The 20,106-nt window shown below is 32.5% G+C and overlaps 1 protein-coding gene across 1 annotated transcript in view; it reads right to left on the bottom strand.

Moving 5' to 3' along the window:
• The window catches only part of LOC123662146 (neurexin-1), a 241,188-nt gene that overhangs the window by 165,634 nt on the left and 55,448 nt on the right, over positions 1–20,106 (bottom strand). The window contains exon 3 of the mRNA XM_045597031.1: positions 360–504. Within this exon, the coding sequence (XP_045452987.1) occupies positions 360–504 (145 nt within the window). The remainder of the gene's footprint in view (positions 1–359; positions 505–20,106) is intronic.

Here is a 20,106-nt window from a genome sequence, read left to right as displayed (position 1 = left end):
ACCTATTTCAATTTAGTTAAGCGGAATTGTGTTTTTCGGAATTTTTTTACTTGAATCTACTCTTAAAACGGAAAAAGATTGCTTAATCTTTACTCAATTTAAAAACGAAACGAACTAGCCTTTCTTTTACAAAAAAAAATTTAAACCAAATGCTTATTCATATCAAATGGTTTGCAATAAATCCCGCTAATAGAACAAACAGAGAAGAAGTAACCAACTGTTGATCAATTTGTCCTTATCCATCGTTATCAAAATTATTACATTATGTGGTAGACGTTGGTAGGCCTATTCCCTAGATACCATCAAGTAGATCAGTAATTTCCCAATTACCATAAAATTAAGAAACTAATTGAACTCACCTTCAAATCTCTCGAATGCCGCAGTTCCTGTCTCCTGGGTGGCTGTCCCGGTAAATCTGAGTAGACCAAATTTCGAACTGATCCTTTAAACTTTGGCTCAAAGATAACCGATGGTAGAGCTAGCGTTGTCAGTTTTGAATTATACCTGGGAACAATGATATATAAACAGTCAATTATATGATTATAAGAGATCAAAGGTAATAAATTATATTATTATTATGTTTACTACATTAACTACCCATAGTCAATTTTATTGTATTATGAAGTATGTATTCTAGATGATTATCTAAGAAAAGTAGGTCTTGTGATAAATTCCAAGACAAAGGTCACGTTTAATAGGCTTATTTGTATCACCGAGAACTGTGTTCATAAGTAGTAAGGTAAATTACATTCAAATTGTAACTGAATAATTATGTCTGGGCACGTAACCAACAGTTTCAAAAAGAAAGACAATCAGTGTGTAAATTAGTGTATGTATATGGACACACACTCTCCAGCTCTGGAATGGTTAGGGGAGTAATTTGTTGTCAAGAGGTGAGACAAAAACTTAAACTGAAATTTATTCCCCGTAGTCATTTTACAAGTATAAGCTCAAAGTGTTATGACAATAAAATAAAAAACAGAAGTACAATAATAGCTAGATTATTTATATCAGTTAAAAACAAAACGTACCTAAATGGGGGGATAAACGAACCAAACGTGTCTTGGGAATAGGCTTTTATTTCAAGCTGCTCAATTTATAGAAAAACTATAAGACAAAAGCAGAACAATATCGTAGACTGGATTGTGAATCGTCTAGTAATAATTTATTGTCTTGGATACTCAAATTATATTTACTATGATTATTTTTAATAGACTAAAAAAAGGATAAGGTACTCAATTCGGCTGCATTTTGTATTTATTCTATGCGTTATATTATAGTGGTGTGTGGCTACGACACCAAAGAATATAGCCACCCCCTCTCTTCCCGTGGGTGTCGTAAGAGGCGACTAAGGGATAACAAGGTTCCACTACCACCTTGGAACTTAAGAAGCCGACCGATGGCGGGATAACCACCCAACCGCTGGCTATGAAACACACAGGCCGAAGACGGGCAACGTTTTAGGTGCGACAAAGCCAGTCCTGCGGTCACCAACCCGCCTGCCCAGCGTGGTGACTACGGGCAAAACACATGAGTTCTCGCATTTTTGGCGCAAACTTGTGGAGGCCTATGTCCAGCAGTGGACTGCAATAGGCTGGAATGATGATGATGATGATGATGATAACTATGCGTTATAATTTTACTGGGTGAACTGATTTCGATTATTCTTTTCAATCAAAAGATTATGCTTTTCATATAGTCTCATTTTAATTTAATTGAGATCTGACGAGTACTTTTTGAGTCGTTGAAGTCGGTTTTTTTTTCTCATTTGCGAGCACAATTATTTTCATAATCGTCATCAAAAAGTCAAGCCTATAATATAAGCTAACGACCCGGACAGGTTTTCCTGCGTTGACATTAATGGTTTTGCATCACTTATGGGACTCGCATCGTGTTGATTTATTTGTGAAACGGGATATTTTACCATGTTTTTGCTTAATATAGCATTTAAACATTTAAATCACGGAGTTTGGGTCGCTGACAGGTTAAAAACTTTATCGTAATATAGTGATGCTTTATATTATCTGAATCTATATTAGCTGAATTACATTTGTTATTGACAATTTTCTTTTTGTTAATTTAAATCTTTTTTTTTTTTTTGAAAACGAATTAAGAAAGAATTAATCCATTTAGTGGTTTGGTTGTTTTAATAATTCAGAAGTTACACGCGTTTAACGTCTTTATTAGGAAAGCAATGTGAAGAAGTTCATTTTTTTATACAATGATAGGCGACTGACTACTATTTCACCTGATGATAAGTTAAAATGCAGTCTAGGAGCATGCTTACCTAGAAGTAACATATTCACTCCCGACTTAAAGATCCCCAGGTTATAGTTTTACGTAAACACAGACGCTGGTAGAGAGTTCCATTCTTTGGCCGTACGCATTAAGAATGAAGCTCATTTACTCAGTATTCTACTATGTTTTGTTAAGATCAATTTAACACTTTATTAATGAGTAATCAAGTTAGAGATATTTCTATTATATTTTTCACTAAATTGTAATAATTGAGTAGATATAATAAAACTAGTTCGGCAAGCAAGCGGCTCACCTGATGGTAAGCGGTTGCGGTAACTTAAAGACGCTTGCAACACCATAAGCTAGCCAAGTGCGTTGCCTAATCTACCAATCCCCCCCCCCCCTCGAGCTCTGGTCACCTTACTCATCACATTCACATTAGCTGCGATTTTTAGTAACGTTGGGCACTTCTCTAGTCGGGATGCTCCAGATTATGAGCAGTACAGAAATACGTATTGGCCACAGTATAATAAAATAATTATTGTGACCTTTGAAATTATCAGAAAATTAGACTTTCAAAACACATTTATTTCGGCATTTCATTTTTATAGTAACTACTCGTAATAGTCGCCCAGTGGTCGAAATTTGACTATAATTAATTTAAATTATAAGTTTTAGCATTATTAAGGTTCTGTTGTCAAATACTATACTTCTATAATAATAAATAAAATAGTATATATGCGTGTGTGTGTGTGTGTGTGTGTCAAATACATGGTAGGTGTGTAATGTTTTTTTTTTATTGATTTAATGTTTTTTATGCATAATTTTAAAAAATATTACCATTCTGCACTCCTTCCCTATATAAACTATAAGTGTGCGAAATTTCACATTCCTCCGTTCGTGTAATTTTCGTAAAAAGGGGTATAAAGTATTGGCTTCACGTATTAATATATAGATTATAGCGGCCTAATTATGATAATTTATACAACACGAAACACGCGAGCTTATATATTTTTACATTTTTTTTAAATCAACGTTGTACAATAATTGTTTTCTTACAATTTAAACTAAATTTAATTAACAAATAAATAGTTTAAATAGCTGTATTTAACAATAAGTGCCAACTAGTCTACTACAACTTTAAAAAAAAACATTTAAACTTGAGTAGATGAAAAATGTATCTTATTAATCATTGAAAATTTAAAAAAGATGTGTGGAGAGTGTGAATTAATAGTAAGAATTGAATAAACACATATTATCCGGTTAGATTGAGGAGAAATGACTTGGAAAAGAACACAATTTCGCAAGCGAAGCCTTTTCAACTCGACTACGATTGCACAATCCATCTAGCGAGACAAGGACACGATTTATCTTCCTTCCTTTTCTATCCTATCAAATGTTGACAGCGCAATATATTTGAGCACAGCTTGACATATATTTTATGTGTAGGAAAAAACTCTAGAAATTTTAAGAGCCAGATTTAAAATAAGTTATTTTAGAAACAAATCGAATACCCACACTCGGTACTAATGACTTTTATTTGGATTGTCGCTTTCGCATATTCTTTTTTTAAGTAAAATTCTTAATGAATTTTTCACTTAGTTTTGTAGAACGATATAAATAAGATACTTTAGTTACATATAACTATAATTGACAAAACATTTTAAATTTTTATTATACTACCAAAAAGCGCAGCTTTACAAACTAGATTATTTAAAATTAGTAGGTAACACTAGTCGGCATCAAAATAAGAGCAAATATGTGTAAATGGAAACTCGAAAATATGGACACTGTAAATACAAATATGTGGTCATAATTTATCTGGAACGTTAAATTTTGATGCAAGTAGCATTTTTTGGATTTTCCTAGAATTTGTCACATTTCGATGCAACGGTATACGTAAATGTTTTTGCAAGAATGTCGTTGTGTTCTGCATAACTCCGTGTTAGACAGAGCGGTTGTTTACTACTAAGTAAGACACTAACTAACTACAATTTAAGCATCTGAAAACTAAATTTCCACGTACAAGTGAAGCCAAATATATTAGTTACATTTAACATATAACTAAAAACTGGCAATTTGTATATACAAGACAATTCTATAATTATAGCATACAAGTCAGAGATGAAGAGGTTTATAACTAGGGATACATTTTTGAAAACAACTAAAAACTGGCAATAATTTGTATATACAGACAATTAAATAATTGTAACGTACAAGTTGTTGCAAGTTAAAAGGAGGCATTTTTGTTAGTCCTCAAGAAAAAGTCATTAAAGCCCCCTTTCACTATCATTTCTCGTAACAAAAACGTATTTTGAGATATTATTTATAGAATGAAGTAAGGAAGAAGTTAAATTTGTGACATCTGTGAAATATGATATTATTTTGTTCAAAACATCATGTTGTTGTCCAGATATTATATTGTTTGTATAAAATAGATTAATTGTATTTTTTGGTTGAAATCTCTGATCAAGAGAATAAACCCATTTTTTTAAATATTTAAGTCGAACCAACGACGATGACACAAATTGCAATGTTTTAATTCCAATTTTTTCTGTGCTGTTACAAAATTAGCGGCATACTACAAAAATTGAAAATTCTCACGACGAAAATTAAATTCCGCAACGTCGAGCTTTTTCTCTGACTATTCTTATGAGATTTGTCAAAGAAGTCCGTTTACTTCACCTTCTTTACGACCAACTGGTCGTAATGTAAGTCTTTACGACATTTTGCCGTAAAAATAATTATTAAGTCAATGAAATTACTGACACGTTTTCGCCAGGATATATAAATCAAATTATTTATGTAATGACTCAATAAAATAGTATTTTTTGTTCACAAAACTAGATCAAAATTATTATCATATTGTTCATTATTACCATAACCATAGCTTACATATGTTACTCCGTTTGAGTGACAGATATCATGAGCCTTGGCGGTTAACATTTAATTTTTTAATAGATGACGTAGTTATCAGTGTAAATCGTGAAGATGACAAATCACAGATTACGTTAGCAGTACAATATCATAGTTATTAAAGTAAAACTTCTTCTTACGCCCGCTTGACTTGGGGAGTAAAATGGTAAATTCGTAACGAAAGCGTTACGAAAAATGTGATCGAATGGATGTTGTGAGTGAGATATAAGTTAAATGGGGCTAAAGAAGGTTTACTTCAGTCGTGTGGTTAAAAGCACACTCGTTTTTTTTTTATTTTTTTCTCCATAACTCAGTGACTTTGTTTCTATTATGATATCAGGCAGTGTATTGTACATTCTCACGCTTAGTCCATTGTGGTAATAAAATTTAACCCCAAATTCGTGTCTAAAGTTACAACCCTACGATTCGATTCCTGACATGTATTTATTTAAACATACGTCATACATTTGAAAAAAGAATGTAGCTACATCATTCGGTTGTTACTTATAATCTAGCCTATCTTAGTAACAGACGAGCGTGTGTTTATGTTAATAACATTTATTAATACACTTATTATTGTCACATATTATTATGTTAACGAAAATGTTAAATAAAAATCCGTTTTATAAGATAATCCGTTTTATAACACAACACAAAATAATATACAAAATATTAATAACATTTTCTACTTAAACTATAAAAAACATTAAGTAAATCGCTTCATCAAATACACGTTTGTGGTAATAAGATTGATTATACCCTTACAGCTTATTTTGCGGGTTTTAAAAACTTTCCAACTTAGATTAGGGGCGCATCGGGGAATACGAAGAAGTTTTACGGCCTTTGCATATAAATACTTTGAAAAATATTTTCCTATCTAACCATAATATTAAAATTACGTTGTTCACGTATCAATAATTTTATTAGAATACTGGTTGTTCCCCACGGTTTTACCCGCGTTCATTTGAATATTATATAGCCTAGTTCAGTAGCTTTCTAGTCTCCCTCGATAAATGAACTTACAAACACAAATTTTTCACAATAGTTTTTCAGCTCCAGCCTGATCCTGAGAAAAGCGATTTTAAAGAAACATTCTGCTTTATAATATTAGTATAGATATATATATATATATATATATATATATATATAATGTTTTTGATAGTAGTATTTTAATTTCATTTACACTCGAACTCATGATATCTGATCAATGTCTGTTCTATATATTGAATATGTTTTTTATTTTTATTTTGTAATTTTCATTGATCATCTTGTATCATATGCCTTTGAGGTCTCCTCAGTGCGGGCTGTCCACGCTTTGTATATTATTATTGTCTTGCATTTGCTGGTAAAGTTATAATTTTGTTATATAACTAATAATAAAACTTTGTACAGTCTTTTTCTAAGTTAAATGTTTTTATTGTAACATGTTTTAGTGTATTTAAACATCAATAATCACGATACTCCGAACCGGATAGCCGACCGATGGCGGGATAACCATCCAACTGCTGGCTTTGAAATACACAGGCCGAAGACGGGCAGCAGCGTCTTCGGTGCGACAAAGCCAACCCTGCGGTCACCAACCCGCCTGCCCAGCGTGGTGACTATGGGCAAAACACATGAGTTCACGCCATTTTTGGCGTGGACTTGTGGAGGTCTGTGTCCAGTAGTGGACTGCGAAAGGCTACTGTGATGATGATGATGAATCACGATACTCAGCCACGACCACGAGTAGCACCATTATAGACAGGGAAGGAGAGAGAATCGTTTTTAATTTTTAATTATTAATAGATGGTTATATAAAATTGGTATTATTAACTCCCCCTCACATTATTATGTGAAGGGAAGCGTTGGAATTTTATTTTCTTGCAAAAGGGGCAGTAGTCTATAACAGGTTGGGAAGGTGTATAGAAATATTTTTTCTTAGCAAGAATCGAAACTTTGACTGTAACTACGACATCCAGTTCTGTCATGATATTGTCAATCCCTAGTCGTATTTATCCACGCATAATAATAATAATATACTTTATTACACATTTGCAGGCAATCTTATTGCTAAAAAGAAATCTCTTTCAAACAAACTGATAATGAGAAGGATATTGCTTTTCAGATGGGCAGGTGGAATATAAATATAAATAAGTAAAAAAATAATCCATGCGTAGTAGCACAATGAATTAATCTACAGAAATATAAAAATATCGACTGAAAAATACAGTCGTAATTGATTTGGCAACATTTTAGTTTTCATTGATATTAAAAAAAATTCTAACTAAATTACAAATTCAAAAATATTGAATTAATTAACCGGCTCAGTTGCTTGATAAATAATGATACCCTTACACTCGTAGCGATCATATCTCTTGGTAACGAAATTGTCCCTCAACTGACTGCTTAATAGGGCAAATTAATCTGCGTACCTTCTCCCAAATGAAAAGATACCCGCACCTAACAGTAGTAAATCCACAAGCTGTTCCAATAAAATCTTAATATGGTAGATTCCTTAATCAAAAATTATATAAACTTTATTAGCAAGAATCTACATCTCTACAAGTATAACTCACAACGAAGTCATTTCCTCGAACACAATTTCAAAACCCGTCTTAATTTTAATCCATCTGATGCAGTAGTTTCTGATACACAGCGTTATCTTGAGAACTTGATCCCGGTGGTGCAATTTAATTAGCGCAAGTGATTCTTACACAAACACAAGTGTAAACCAAACGTTCGGTGAAGTTCGGTGAAGATCGAGATAAATTAAGGGAAATTAGAAATTTAAAATAGGGGAATAAGGGATATTGTCAAACTGATTTAAATGTGTAGAAAACTGTATGTTATGAGAAACATTTTATGGGTTAATTATAATTAAAATGTATTAAATTGGGTGTTGTTATATGTGTCAAACTCGGAACCTATCTGAAGTAGTGTACAGCAGGAAATCCTGCTAAAAATCTGGAGCAGACCGACTGGGGAAGTACCTCGACCTTACAGACGATCACAGCTAAATAATACTACTTTTAAGCAATGTTGCGTTTCTATGGTAAGTAAGGTGACCAGAACTCTTTCTAGGGGTATTGGGGGTAAGGTCACAACGCGCTCACGATGCTTATAATATTGCAGGCGTCTATAGACTTCGGTAATCGCTTACAAGCAGGTGAACCGTACGTTTGCTTGCTGAGCTGGTTGTGTAAAAAAGGCGCTACTAATATGAAAGGTAAAAAGGAGAATCTTCATACAACACGTTACTCTACTAACGTTTAACAAAAATAGTTCATTTTTATTTACGCAAACATTAAAAAAAAGCCACTTGCCTAAAAGAGCTGTGATAAGACTTAATCTCACGAGCCGTTGTTTATGATGTGTCTGTACTACCTACTGGATCTATCATCGTAACCAAAGACCTGATACGTATGGCTACCATTACTTTATTAGGGGTTTAAAATAACCTTTCCATGATGTCGGTCTAAACCATTTATCTTCTAGTTTAACGTTTTTAGTTGTAGTAATGTAACTTTAATTATATCAGCAACTTGACTATTGTAACTTAAACACACTACAACTATTATTCACACATTAAATTCTATGCTAAGAAACTTCCAGAAACTTCCCGATTGATATGTCTCTCGTAAATCACTCCAACTGTGTGGAATATTATACTATCGGTACTATTAACATAATATGTTGGTTATTGAAACCAACCTTGATATCGACAAGATTGAAAAGAAATAGATTATATTAATATGTATATTGATCAAAGAACTGCAAAAAATAACTATAATAAAGAAAGAAATGATCCCGAGCATCTTATTAGCCGGATAATAATTTGATCTATACCAAAATATAGTTAAACATCGAACACATAAATGTGCTTTACTAATTAAGATAGAATCTTTGTCAAAAGTATTTTAAAAAAAATAACGAACGGTAACTATGATATAAGTCCTTCTTAAATATTTTCTTATTAGGTATATATCAAGATATTAAACGACAGAAGATCATTAAGCTGAATAATTTGGACTACACACTCCAAATATCATAGTGTTACAAACCTTATTGATATAAAGTAAATTATTAATTGAAGAAATAAAAAAAAAAACGTAAAGCGCTTTACAAAAATTAGGGAAAACAGATATCATCCTACTTCGCAATCTAGAATCTTCTATTCAAAATTATATTAATAAATAAGATGTTTTGTGACGCTACATTTAATGCAAGACTAAATTTAAAATAATTGACATTTGATATTTTAAAGAATTATTTCTTTTTAAAGATTTTTTTTTTTTTTTGCTGATTGTTCTCTGCAGAATTTACATTCTGTTCCTAACTTTATTCGTTTTTTTTTTTTTTTTTTTTTTAATTACGATTAGAAATTTGTCCAATATTTTATTTACTTCGATGCAAACCTAATCTAACACCTGAAAATAAAAATCTTACAAAAAAGCTAAGGAGGAAAATTAACTGTATAGGTACAAGGCTTGTGTCACATTGTTCCGTATTCCCTACTTAAGTTTGAAACACATGGTGTATACACATCCAGTTTCACTCCAGACCTTTTGAGCTCGTGTCTCCTTAACTCAGACACACAGCGTTCTCTCAAGAAGTTAGAATTCTCAGCGGTGCTACTCGTACAATTTAATTAGCTAGTGATCCCGACTACACAAATACTAAGGTAACGTGCTGTTGGGAACTGAACTTGTGGTCACCTTCACCTTGGGGTATATTTAACTTTGATTGTTAGCAGTGAGAGTCTGAAACTGGAATTTTTCAGTATGTTAAACAGGAAGTTACGTATGAGTACCTCTTACTTCATTCCATGTATGGAAGCTTCTCTTTTTGATTGCCTATAAATTAGGCATTACAAAAAAAAAAAATATCTTTCACTATATTTTGCTGACGTTAATATTTATAATTTCCATTTAGATACCCTATGCGATATTGCGTCTGTAATACAGCTTGATAATTATTGGTGATAAAACATTATTAAGCTGTTCACTATTATATACTACAGTACTGTATACTACGGTATACCTTTATAGTATTACAGAATAGGTACAAACTGTGACCACAACTTCATTCGTGATTACTCATATTAAAAAAAGACAGGAAAAAAAATAGAAAATATTTTGACTTGTTTGTCATTTCTGCTTATGTAGATATTGAATGTTTCCGGATCATCGACACAGGAGTAAATTCTAACGAGGACCATTGAGTGAGGGGCATTTATTATATCCAAGGAAATTTTTGGGTACTGATTTGCGGAACAAAACGTATTGTAGCTTGTAGTGCGGATTACACCATGACATGATTACTGACAATTAAATTGTTTTGATATGAAGATCAGCTCAGATACAGAATGAGACACCTCTTATAGATTTTGATATCCTATCCTTATCTACATACACGAGTTTTCAATAAGCTTCAAAGCAAGCATTCCTTTAATAAATTTGATTGAATATAAATTATTTAACAAAACTAGTGGTCGCCCAGAGTTCAAAACCGACCATAATTAAAAATTTAAATAAAAAAAATAATGAAAATAAAAAAAACCTTTTTTTATTATTTTTCGATTTGACTACAGACTTTGACAATCAACAAAAGAATATATATAATATGCGTGTGTGTGTCAAATACGTGGTAGTGTGTGTAATGTTTTTTTGTCCGCGCAATTTGAAAATTTATGAATAAAAAGAGGTACAAAGTTTTTGCTTCACGTATTAATATATAGAAGATACCTCAATTCAACGTTTTTGAATTGTGTCTTTTGAGGCAACAGCGTTTGAGAGAATTTGCTAACAAAATTAAGTCACTTCTATTCCGCACTCGCTATCAACTTCCTTCTCATGGGAACGAATTTCAAGTCAGACTAACTTCAAACCTCTTCGATGAAATTCTAAAACTACTTTATTCACAAGTACCATTGCTCTTCGTTCTTAATAACAAATTTGTTTTTGACCAACATTCAAGAATTTGTTTGCATAAAGAACTTTAAATTCCATTTTATAGTTATATCACATTTTCTAAAGAGGAAATTATTTATTTATGTTGATCTACAAAATTATACGGACCGTATAGTAAGTCTATTAACTATTACAACATAATAAAATAAAATTGTTTACATTATGTATTAGAGATACCATTTAATAACATAATTAATGACTGCAGTTTGAAGGTTAAGTTTTACAAAACAAAAATAATAGTAGATAAAAATATGAGCTTATATATCTTTTAAATATAGTATATATGAGTAGTATATGATTATCGAAACGAAATGTTACAAAAAAAATTAAAAATTATATAATAAAGTTATATATTAAAAAATATTTTATACGTATTATTTTAATACCACTCGGATCATGTGCGGGACTAAATAATCCCGCCGGAAAGCCTTTTCATACCTTTCGATTCTATAGTCATAATAATAAATAGTTGTGTTTGCTCGCAAACGAAAAAAACCGACTTCAATTACATCGACAAGTAATACAACGACAAGTAGACGCAAAAAAATTAACAAACGCACTAATCGTCACTACGATGTTCGAGGGTTTCCTGATTTTCTTATCATGGTACCACTCTTGGAATATCTCCTTTCCAACAAAAAAAGAATTATCAAAATTGGTTCATACACGATGAAGTTATCCCCGAACATATATATACGGTCGAATTGAGTAACTTCCTCCTTTTTTAAAGTCAGTTAGAAATTCAAATCCAAGATACTTACCACGAAACAAAACATACATCTTTCAATTACAGAAACATCCCGTAATTCTTTTACAATATGAACTAGCAATGTTTATTACTAACGGAAAACAAAGGGATTGTTAAATGAAATAAGCAATATAGAAGTATGACGCCCGGGACTCCGGTGTCCACGCGGGATAATTGAATCTGCGTCCCGTCGGGACTGCGGCGCTCCGTAATCTCTATATATAATTCCTAAGAATCGCTTGATATATTTTTATCTTGAAACAATAACCAGTTGCTTCTTTTACACACACGTGACTGTTATCTATTTGCATTAATTTTTCAAATAATGTTACTGATTTATTCCATAAATTAAATGAAAAATGCTTCTTAAATAGTAATATTACCATTTTATCTGTATTCATATTTCTGTGAAGTTTTTAAAGATTACATATTGACCAGCACAGTTTTGATAAGAATAATTGTGTTTGCTCGCAAACGAAAAAAAAACCGAGTTCAATTACATCGACGAGTAATACAACGTAGATCGACAAAAAAATAGTCAAGTAACTACACATTATCAAAGATTACTCAAAAGTAGTTATCACATTTCGATAAAATTTAAATGTGACCGATGTGACATGATAAACATCCGCTTTCGATTAAATTAAAAATTATCAAAATCGGTCGATTTCTCTGGGATTCCATCATCAGATCCTAGTTTCCTTATCATGGTACCAAACTAGGGATATCCTTTCTAACAAAAAAAAAATATCAAAATCGGTACATCCAGTAGAAAGTTATGGGGAATAATACAACGTAGGTCGACGAAAAAGCGTCAAGTAAAAACGCATTATTAGATATAACTCGAAAACTAGTTGTTAGATCTCAAATAAATTTAAATGGGACCAATCGGCATACACCACCTTTCGATTAAAAAAAAATTGTCGAAATCGGTCCACCTGGTCAAAAGTTCTGATGTAATATATATTAAAAAAAAAATTCAGTCGAATTGAGAACCTCCTCCTTTTTTGGAAGTCGGTTAAAAAATATTTGTCATTGATTCTTCATTTACAAATAAATGTTGTATATTTGTGCGAAATGTTTCAAAAGACCGACTTTTAATTAAACGCTTTGAACTTTTATCTTAGAAACAGTTATGAAATCTTCTTAATTAACGTTAACTCCTCCTTTTTTGGAAGTCGGTTAAAAAGGGTATTCGACATTGTAGAATTTATATTTTTCCTTTATCTTTTATCATTTTTTACGCAATTGTTTGCAATTAAAAAGCTCAGCCCTTCTATGACTACGATTGCTGTAAAGTATCCAAAACGTCGGGCAACTAAAAAACTTAATAAACCGCGATAAAATCCGAAAAACCTTGTTTCATTATAATGAGTGAAATTTGCGTTAACATTAGAAAATTAAAAAGCTTTTAAGGGATTAATTTTTGAATGAAATACATTGTAATCTATCTTCTACATATATAGAAATGAATCCCCGATATGTATGACCGTTCATAAATTCTGGACGACTTTTTGTTTTTATAGACAAAGCAAGGTTTAGTACAAATGAAAATTTAAAAAACAATATTTTCGCTTAAAAACAATATTTAAGTACTAGTTTGTTGAGTAAACTAGTAATCGTATACATACATATATATATATATATATATATATATATATATATATATATATATATATATATATATATATATATATATATGTATGTATATATATATATATATATATATATATATATATATATATATATATATATATGTATCTAATATTACATAAATAAGCAAAAACTTATAATTTGAATTAATTTCTAGGCAATCTTTTTCTAGCCAATCTGTTTTTTTTTTTCACACCTTAGAACATACACACAAATTTAAATTAATTATGGCCGAATTTCGACCACTGGTCAACCACTAGTAATATTACAGTCGTATGAAATATTATGTTAGATTATTCGGCCACGTTCATCTTAAATTCACTAAATCAAAGGAAAAGGGGAATGGTAAAACCTTTTTATCGAAAGACGTAATGGCGTCACAGATCCTAAGCCAGCTATATAGACTTGGTGACGGTATGTCTAGACCCGTATCAAGCGCGCAGTCTAGACTCTTATATGTCTTCTATAACCCCGTTAGAGAACGAAATTGTGTCGAACTTTGTGTTCTTAGTTCTTAGTGTTATTTATTATTAGAGTTTTCTTTTCTAGCGAAAACAGTAAAAGATTTAATAATCCCATTCTTTATTGTAATATTGCTTCTTGTAAAGGAAGATAAGGAATCGTATTTTTAATAACATAGTAAATTTTCAATTTAATTACAATAATCTCAGCGCAGGTTTTCGCGGTGGTGTGTCCGGGTTCAATCTCCGTTGGCATACACGCGTTTTGCGTAGGCCTTACATATGTTTTCCGTGGTCAGAGCGTTTATATATATCGTGAGTGTTTTTGGTCCCCCTACACAAAAGTAAAATCTCATGAGAGCCATTTAAGACGGGAAAATTTAAGGTTTTACTATTACTGGGATAAAGGTTACTGTTACTTTGCTGCTACTGATGCAGGGAACAGCAGGAAATGTCCTACTTAAAACCTGGAAAAGCCTGACGGGGGAACTACATCGACCTTACAGAAGATACACAGCTAAATTATAATGCTTTCAAGCAGTATTGTGTTTCTGTAGTGAGATGACCAGAGCTCTTGGGGGGAATTGGGGTTATGTTTGGTAAATGCTTCTGGTGTTGTAAGCGTCTATAGGCTACGGTAATCGCTTACTATCAAGTGAACCGTACTCTTGTTTGCGGACCTAGTACTATAATACAGGCATATATTTTGTTGTATTATTTTATACATTTTTAGTACAGATGTAATATCTGAAAGAGTTATCATATGATACGAGACCGCCTTTGCAATCTGTTTAATTCTGTAATAAATTGTCATATACTTTATTTTAGTAAGTATGTAATTTCGCAACTCGACGATAGATGTCGCTGTACGCAATTAAATCGCGCTAACGTTTTGTTCAACGGTGTGCATATATGGGTTCCATACAAAATTTTATCGCCTTTACAATTTCAAATAAAGGACCTCACCTTGAAACGGCGTATTTATACTGTAAATCTCGTAGTATTGGAGTAGTTTTTATGGACGTGTTGTACACAATCTTTGTCATTTTCTTTCAGGTGTTTATAAAGTATGCAGTAAAGTATTAAGCAAATACTATTTTAAATCGTCACACTTAAATCCAAAACAATCCTGTCCATCAATACGTATAAATTGACCCATATCTATATACGATCTCACATTGCCGTCCCCATTCGTTCACTTCCAGACCATTTCACGCAAGAAATAGCCCACGAGACGACATTTAAAATACAAGCAATAAAGAATAAATATTTCATCCCGTCCCCATTCGAATAAACTATGGATTTTCTTAAACGACAGCGGAGCACATAAATAACAGCCTTGCTCCTGTTTTGCGTGAGGTTTGAGTTTGACATGTATGCAGATTTTATGATGTCACCACCGTACGTGATTTATCGTTATCTTTAGTAGTAGCTGGTCTTATGTGACGAAAACATTGTCGTAGGTCAATGAGCTCGGCTAGACGTTTTTGTCATATTACATTACAGCCTATACAGTCCACTGCTGGACATAAGCCTCCACAAGTTTACGCCAAAAATAACGTGAACTCATGTGTTTTGCCCATAGTCACCACGCTTGGCAAGCGGGTTGGTGACCGCAGGGCTGGCTTTGTCGCACCGAAGACGCTGCTGCCCGTCTTCGGCCTGTGTATTTCAAAGCCAGCAGTTGGATGGTTATCCCGCCATTGGTCGGCTCCTTAAGTTCCAAGGTGGTTGTGGAACCTTTTTATTCCTTAGTCGCCTTTTACGACACCCACGGGAAGAGAGGGGGTGGCTAAATTCTTTAGTGCCGTAGCCACACAGCTCATTTGTCATATTGTGGACACAATATACGTACAGCTGTATATGATAAATATAATATTATTATCAAACACAACTGTTCTAGTTCAAACTAGTCAAGAATAGATCCGATACTTGCAAGGAATATTACACTAACAGACTTTCCCGACCTTCAATTCTTATTACCATATTCATAAAAACTTCATTAAAAACATATATAGAAAATCGTCAAAGTTACATGCAACCTAATAGAGGTATAGATCAGCCACACCAATAGATAGCATCTATATTTCTCTAAATTTACGATTATCGATTTTACCAATATTCCTAGGAGAATGTGTTGCAGGCTAAGTTACCTATATAGAAGAGTATCAATTTTAATATATGACCAAAAAATGTATCAATCACTTACTCGATCTTAATTTGTTATGTTTAATTTAATATTTGGAATACAGACAATATTTCATTATAGGTTGTTACACTTACATAGCATATAAAATGAAATAAAAGAATTATCATTGCAGTATCGTACACAATCGAACAGAATACCACGTATTTAGGTCATAAGGGCGCGAGCAAGCGATATACTGTACTACACATTACACAACATTATTGACTTCCATTTATTGATAGGGAAATGAAAGATGTACATATATTATAACGTGATCAGGTCTAATTTAGCTACAGTATTAAGTTACCTTATCAAGGGACAAGGCTGAAACGATTGATAAAGGATTGAATCACTCCTTATTATTACACGTCCCGAAAGTTAACTTACAAGAGAAAGAGTTAGTTCTCGTCCTCAATTTGGAATAAATAGGTCATAATTTCCTCCTACCTCCTTACTGGAATTACATTTTTTTAGAATATTAAACTAAGCTTTGACCGCTCTAACAATCATTCTGTGTACGTTCATACTAAAAACTAGTGCATATTATTTCCTTAAAGCAAATTCCGACGTATCTTTTTGTAAAATTTTAGAACGAAAATTTTATGATGAATTTCGAGGGGTAATGCGTGTGCCAGCAAACTCTCATCAAAAGGTCTCTGCCCTTTGACGTGACGTAATGCGGAGCCCGTGCTCTATTATTGTTCACAAATGAAAACTGAATTTTCAAACAGTTTCATTTAGTTACTGTTGATAATCTAATTTGATTGGAGACAAAACAAGCGTTGTGGATTAAGCTCTGATCCTTCTTCTACATGGAGAAGGAGACCTATTCCCAGCAGTGAGATATTACAGGCTGAAGTAAAAACATTCCCAGTTATATTATTAGTGACGATCACTCTGGTCTAGCGGTGCGCAGCCGTGTTGGCGCCTACACACCGGCGGTTGCGCTTTCGATTCCCGCTCGGAGTGAAGATTTTTATTTGTACAAATCCATCTCTAGCGGGACTCGAATCCGCAAACCACATCGCTACAACAGAGCCGTTGTTAATACTCAATGCTTGTAAAACCACATTTAATACGCAGCATATCAATATCGTTTCCAAAAATACAAAACTTATATAAATATACGCATACATCGTTTCCCGTATGACGCCAAAGTCTATTCGCCAGATATGACCACGTCTGAAACAAAGGAATCCGAAGCGGCAGCTGTGTTTTATTCAGCAAACGTGTTCAAAATAAAAATAAAAACTACAAAGACAAATGTAGTGAATTTTATTCTCAACGAAAATATTGCGAGTCGGTAAAGATGCTATATTTCTTGGAAAGTGTAAAATATACTAGAACCGCTCCAGGCTGTACTCTGCAGATCGGCAACTGCACTCGACGCACGTTTCGCCTCAAAACAGAAGCATCCTTATACTTACAGATTTAGTCGCATTCTACCTACTTTTATTTCAGAAATATGTACATTTTATTTATTTATTGTTAATAGGAACATTTACAATGCATCACTTACACTAATTAACAGGTCACTAAAATAATTAGAAAAAAATACAGGAAACAGTTGACAAAAAAGGATATATATTCATATTTTATTAACCCCTTTAAACCCCCCCCCCCCCCCTCTCCTTATAACTTCGGGGTATGAAAAATAGATGTTGTTCGATTCTCAGACCTACCCGATATGCACACAAATCGGTCAAGCCGTTTCGGAGGAGTTTAACTACAAACACCGCGACACGAGAATTTCATATATTAGATTTAACATATGAATAATGTGTCGAGAGTCCGAAAACATATACAATACGAAATTGTGTATGTGTACAAACGCCCGGACAAAATATTTTTTTATATACATAAATCTAAAACTACGACCGCTAGCAATCAGCCTGTAACCACTGTACCAAAGCGTAAATAGATTTCCTTAAAAATGAATAATTAAAATTTCTCAAAAGAAAATTAATTTAATTAGACCCAATACAAAGAAATTTTAAGGAAAAAAGGAACAAAAGAGCAGAAGTGCAAACATCCTATTCAATTAAATTAAAGGTCGCATAAGGTAATAATAAAATGCTAATTGTACCAAGCATCAGATTTCTCTCACAAAAACTTTGTTGTCGGACAATTCACTTTTGGCTCGAAAATAACGGTACAATCTAGTTTTAGTTAGGTATCTGCGTGACCTAGTTCACTTCGTTAGGGCTAACTAAACCAAATGTTTCCTTGTTTCTTCGTTGTTTCAATAAGCTTCATTTCATATAATACTACACGCACGCTTGTGTTATAATCGTATAGAACTTTCCGCGAATTCGTTTTACTATTTAGCTATCCGTTTTATTTAATTTGCAAACGTTCCCGAGTAGGAATATAGCTGAATTTAATTTCATGGTTAAAATTCGCATTAAATTCGCTAAATTTAACTGAAATTTCTTCCTTACAATACCAAAAAACCGCAATTTGCAATAGCTAAGACAAACTTTGGTTTAATCTACGGCCAAACTATTAACTTGAAAGAATTTTAATTTGTTGAAAATTACATTTTCACTGTAACTTTTTCTTGTAGACATATATGTTATATGTGTAGTGATACAGATATATCCTATGTCACTACACACATATCCTATGTCACACAATCACTATATATATCGGGTAATCTTATTATACCTTCTTGTAATTACACAAGAGTGACTATCATGCCAATAACACAAACGAATTTTTTACAAGTCAAGTAATCATTTCAATGAATTCTAAAGTAATATTTATTTAATTATTTTATTATATACTACTTGTACCTCGCGATTTCACATGCGTTAATTTGAGGGGAAAAGTCTATAGCCTTCGTCGTAAATGGGCTATAATACAAAAATAATTTTTCAATTTGTTAAAAAAATCAGGCAAACTATTCATTAAACAAATGGACAAACTTTTCAGCTTTATAATATTAGTATAGAAACGTCGTCTTCACTTATAATTATTTTGTTAAATTGTCAAATAATCAAAATATATTTTGCAATTGGACACAAAACCTAAATTGATTTGATCCTTTTATTCCTGTTTTAATAAACAAATACTTGAATATTTTCTTAATACGGAGAAATAGTATATAATACAATTCAATAGAAATCTATTGAAGATACGATAAACCCAGCTTTATGAAGATGAATCGTTGCTTAGTATTATAAAAAGTCTTTTCTTAGAAGGGAAACCGGAAAAACCTCACAGAAAACATTTGTACAAACTCAGATATGAACTGGAGAAATCCTTAATAAAATTTATCTAATAATCCCAAGTAACAATGTAGTTATTCGCTCTGTTCTAATTCTGTAAGTCCGAGAAAAAAAATTACAAAAGAATTAAAATATTAGAAATTGTTAGAGACCAAATATAGACACCAAATATATATTATACATCTAAAGTATTAAAAGTTACAGCCTTATCAAAAAAACGAATTTTTTATTCACATGCAATTTAAAAAATTATTATTAATTTTAAAAAGAAAGAACTTTGTAGACAGCAAGGACTGCTTAGTTATTAATACTAATTTATTGCGTCTAACTGACGCTATAACTTTTGGTCCAGAACCGCGTCACGTAAACAAATGAGGATTATAAATTGTCCTCTGTCACTGTCTTTTCATCACAATCGTCAGATGTGTCAAGTAAGTCACGTCTCAGGTCACGTTACTTAAACTCTTACCGACGATAAAGAAAAACTATAAGAAATGCAGTTTCTGAAAATTTTAACCTATAGTTTAATAGGCGTACATCGTATTCATGCTATCTAAATGTAATTTAAATAGCATGAAGATATAATTATACAGATTGTGACACACCTACAACCCTTCTGCATCAGTAAGATACTCTGTTAACACCGATTGCCAATACTCCTGCTGTGTACGACTGTGTGGGCCGGTGTTTGTCCTCGTGAGCTCCCATCGGATCCATCGGT

The sequence above is a fragment of the Melitaea cinxia genome, chromosome 18 (assembly GCF_905220565.1).
Source record: "Melitaea cinxia chromosome 18, ilMelCinx1.1, whole genome shotgun sequence".
Lineage (NCBI taxonomy): Eukaryota > Metazoa > Arthropoda > Insecta > Lepidoptera > Nymphalidae > Melitaea > Melitaea cinxia.
Note: the sequence above shows the minus strand (reverse complement) of the source record. Positions and strands in the feature narration are given on the sequence as shown.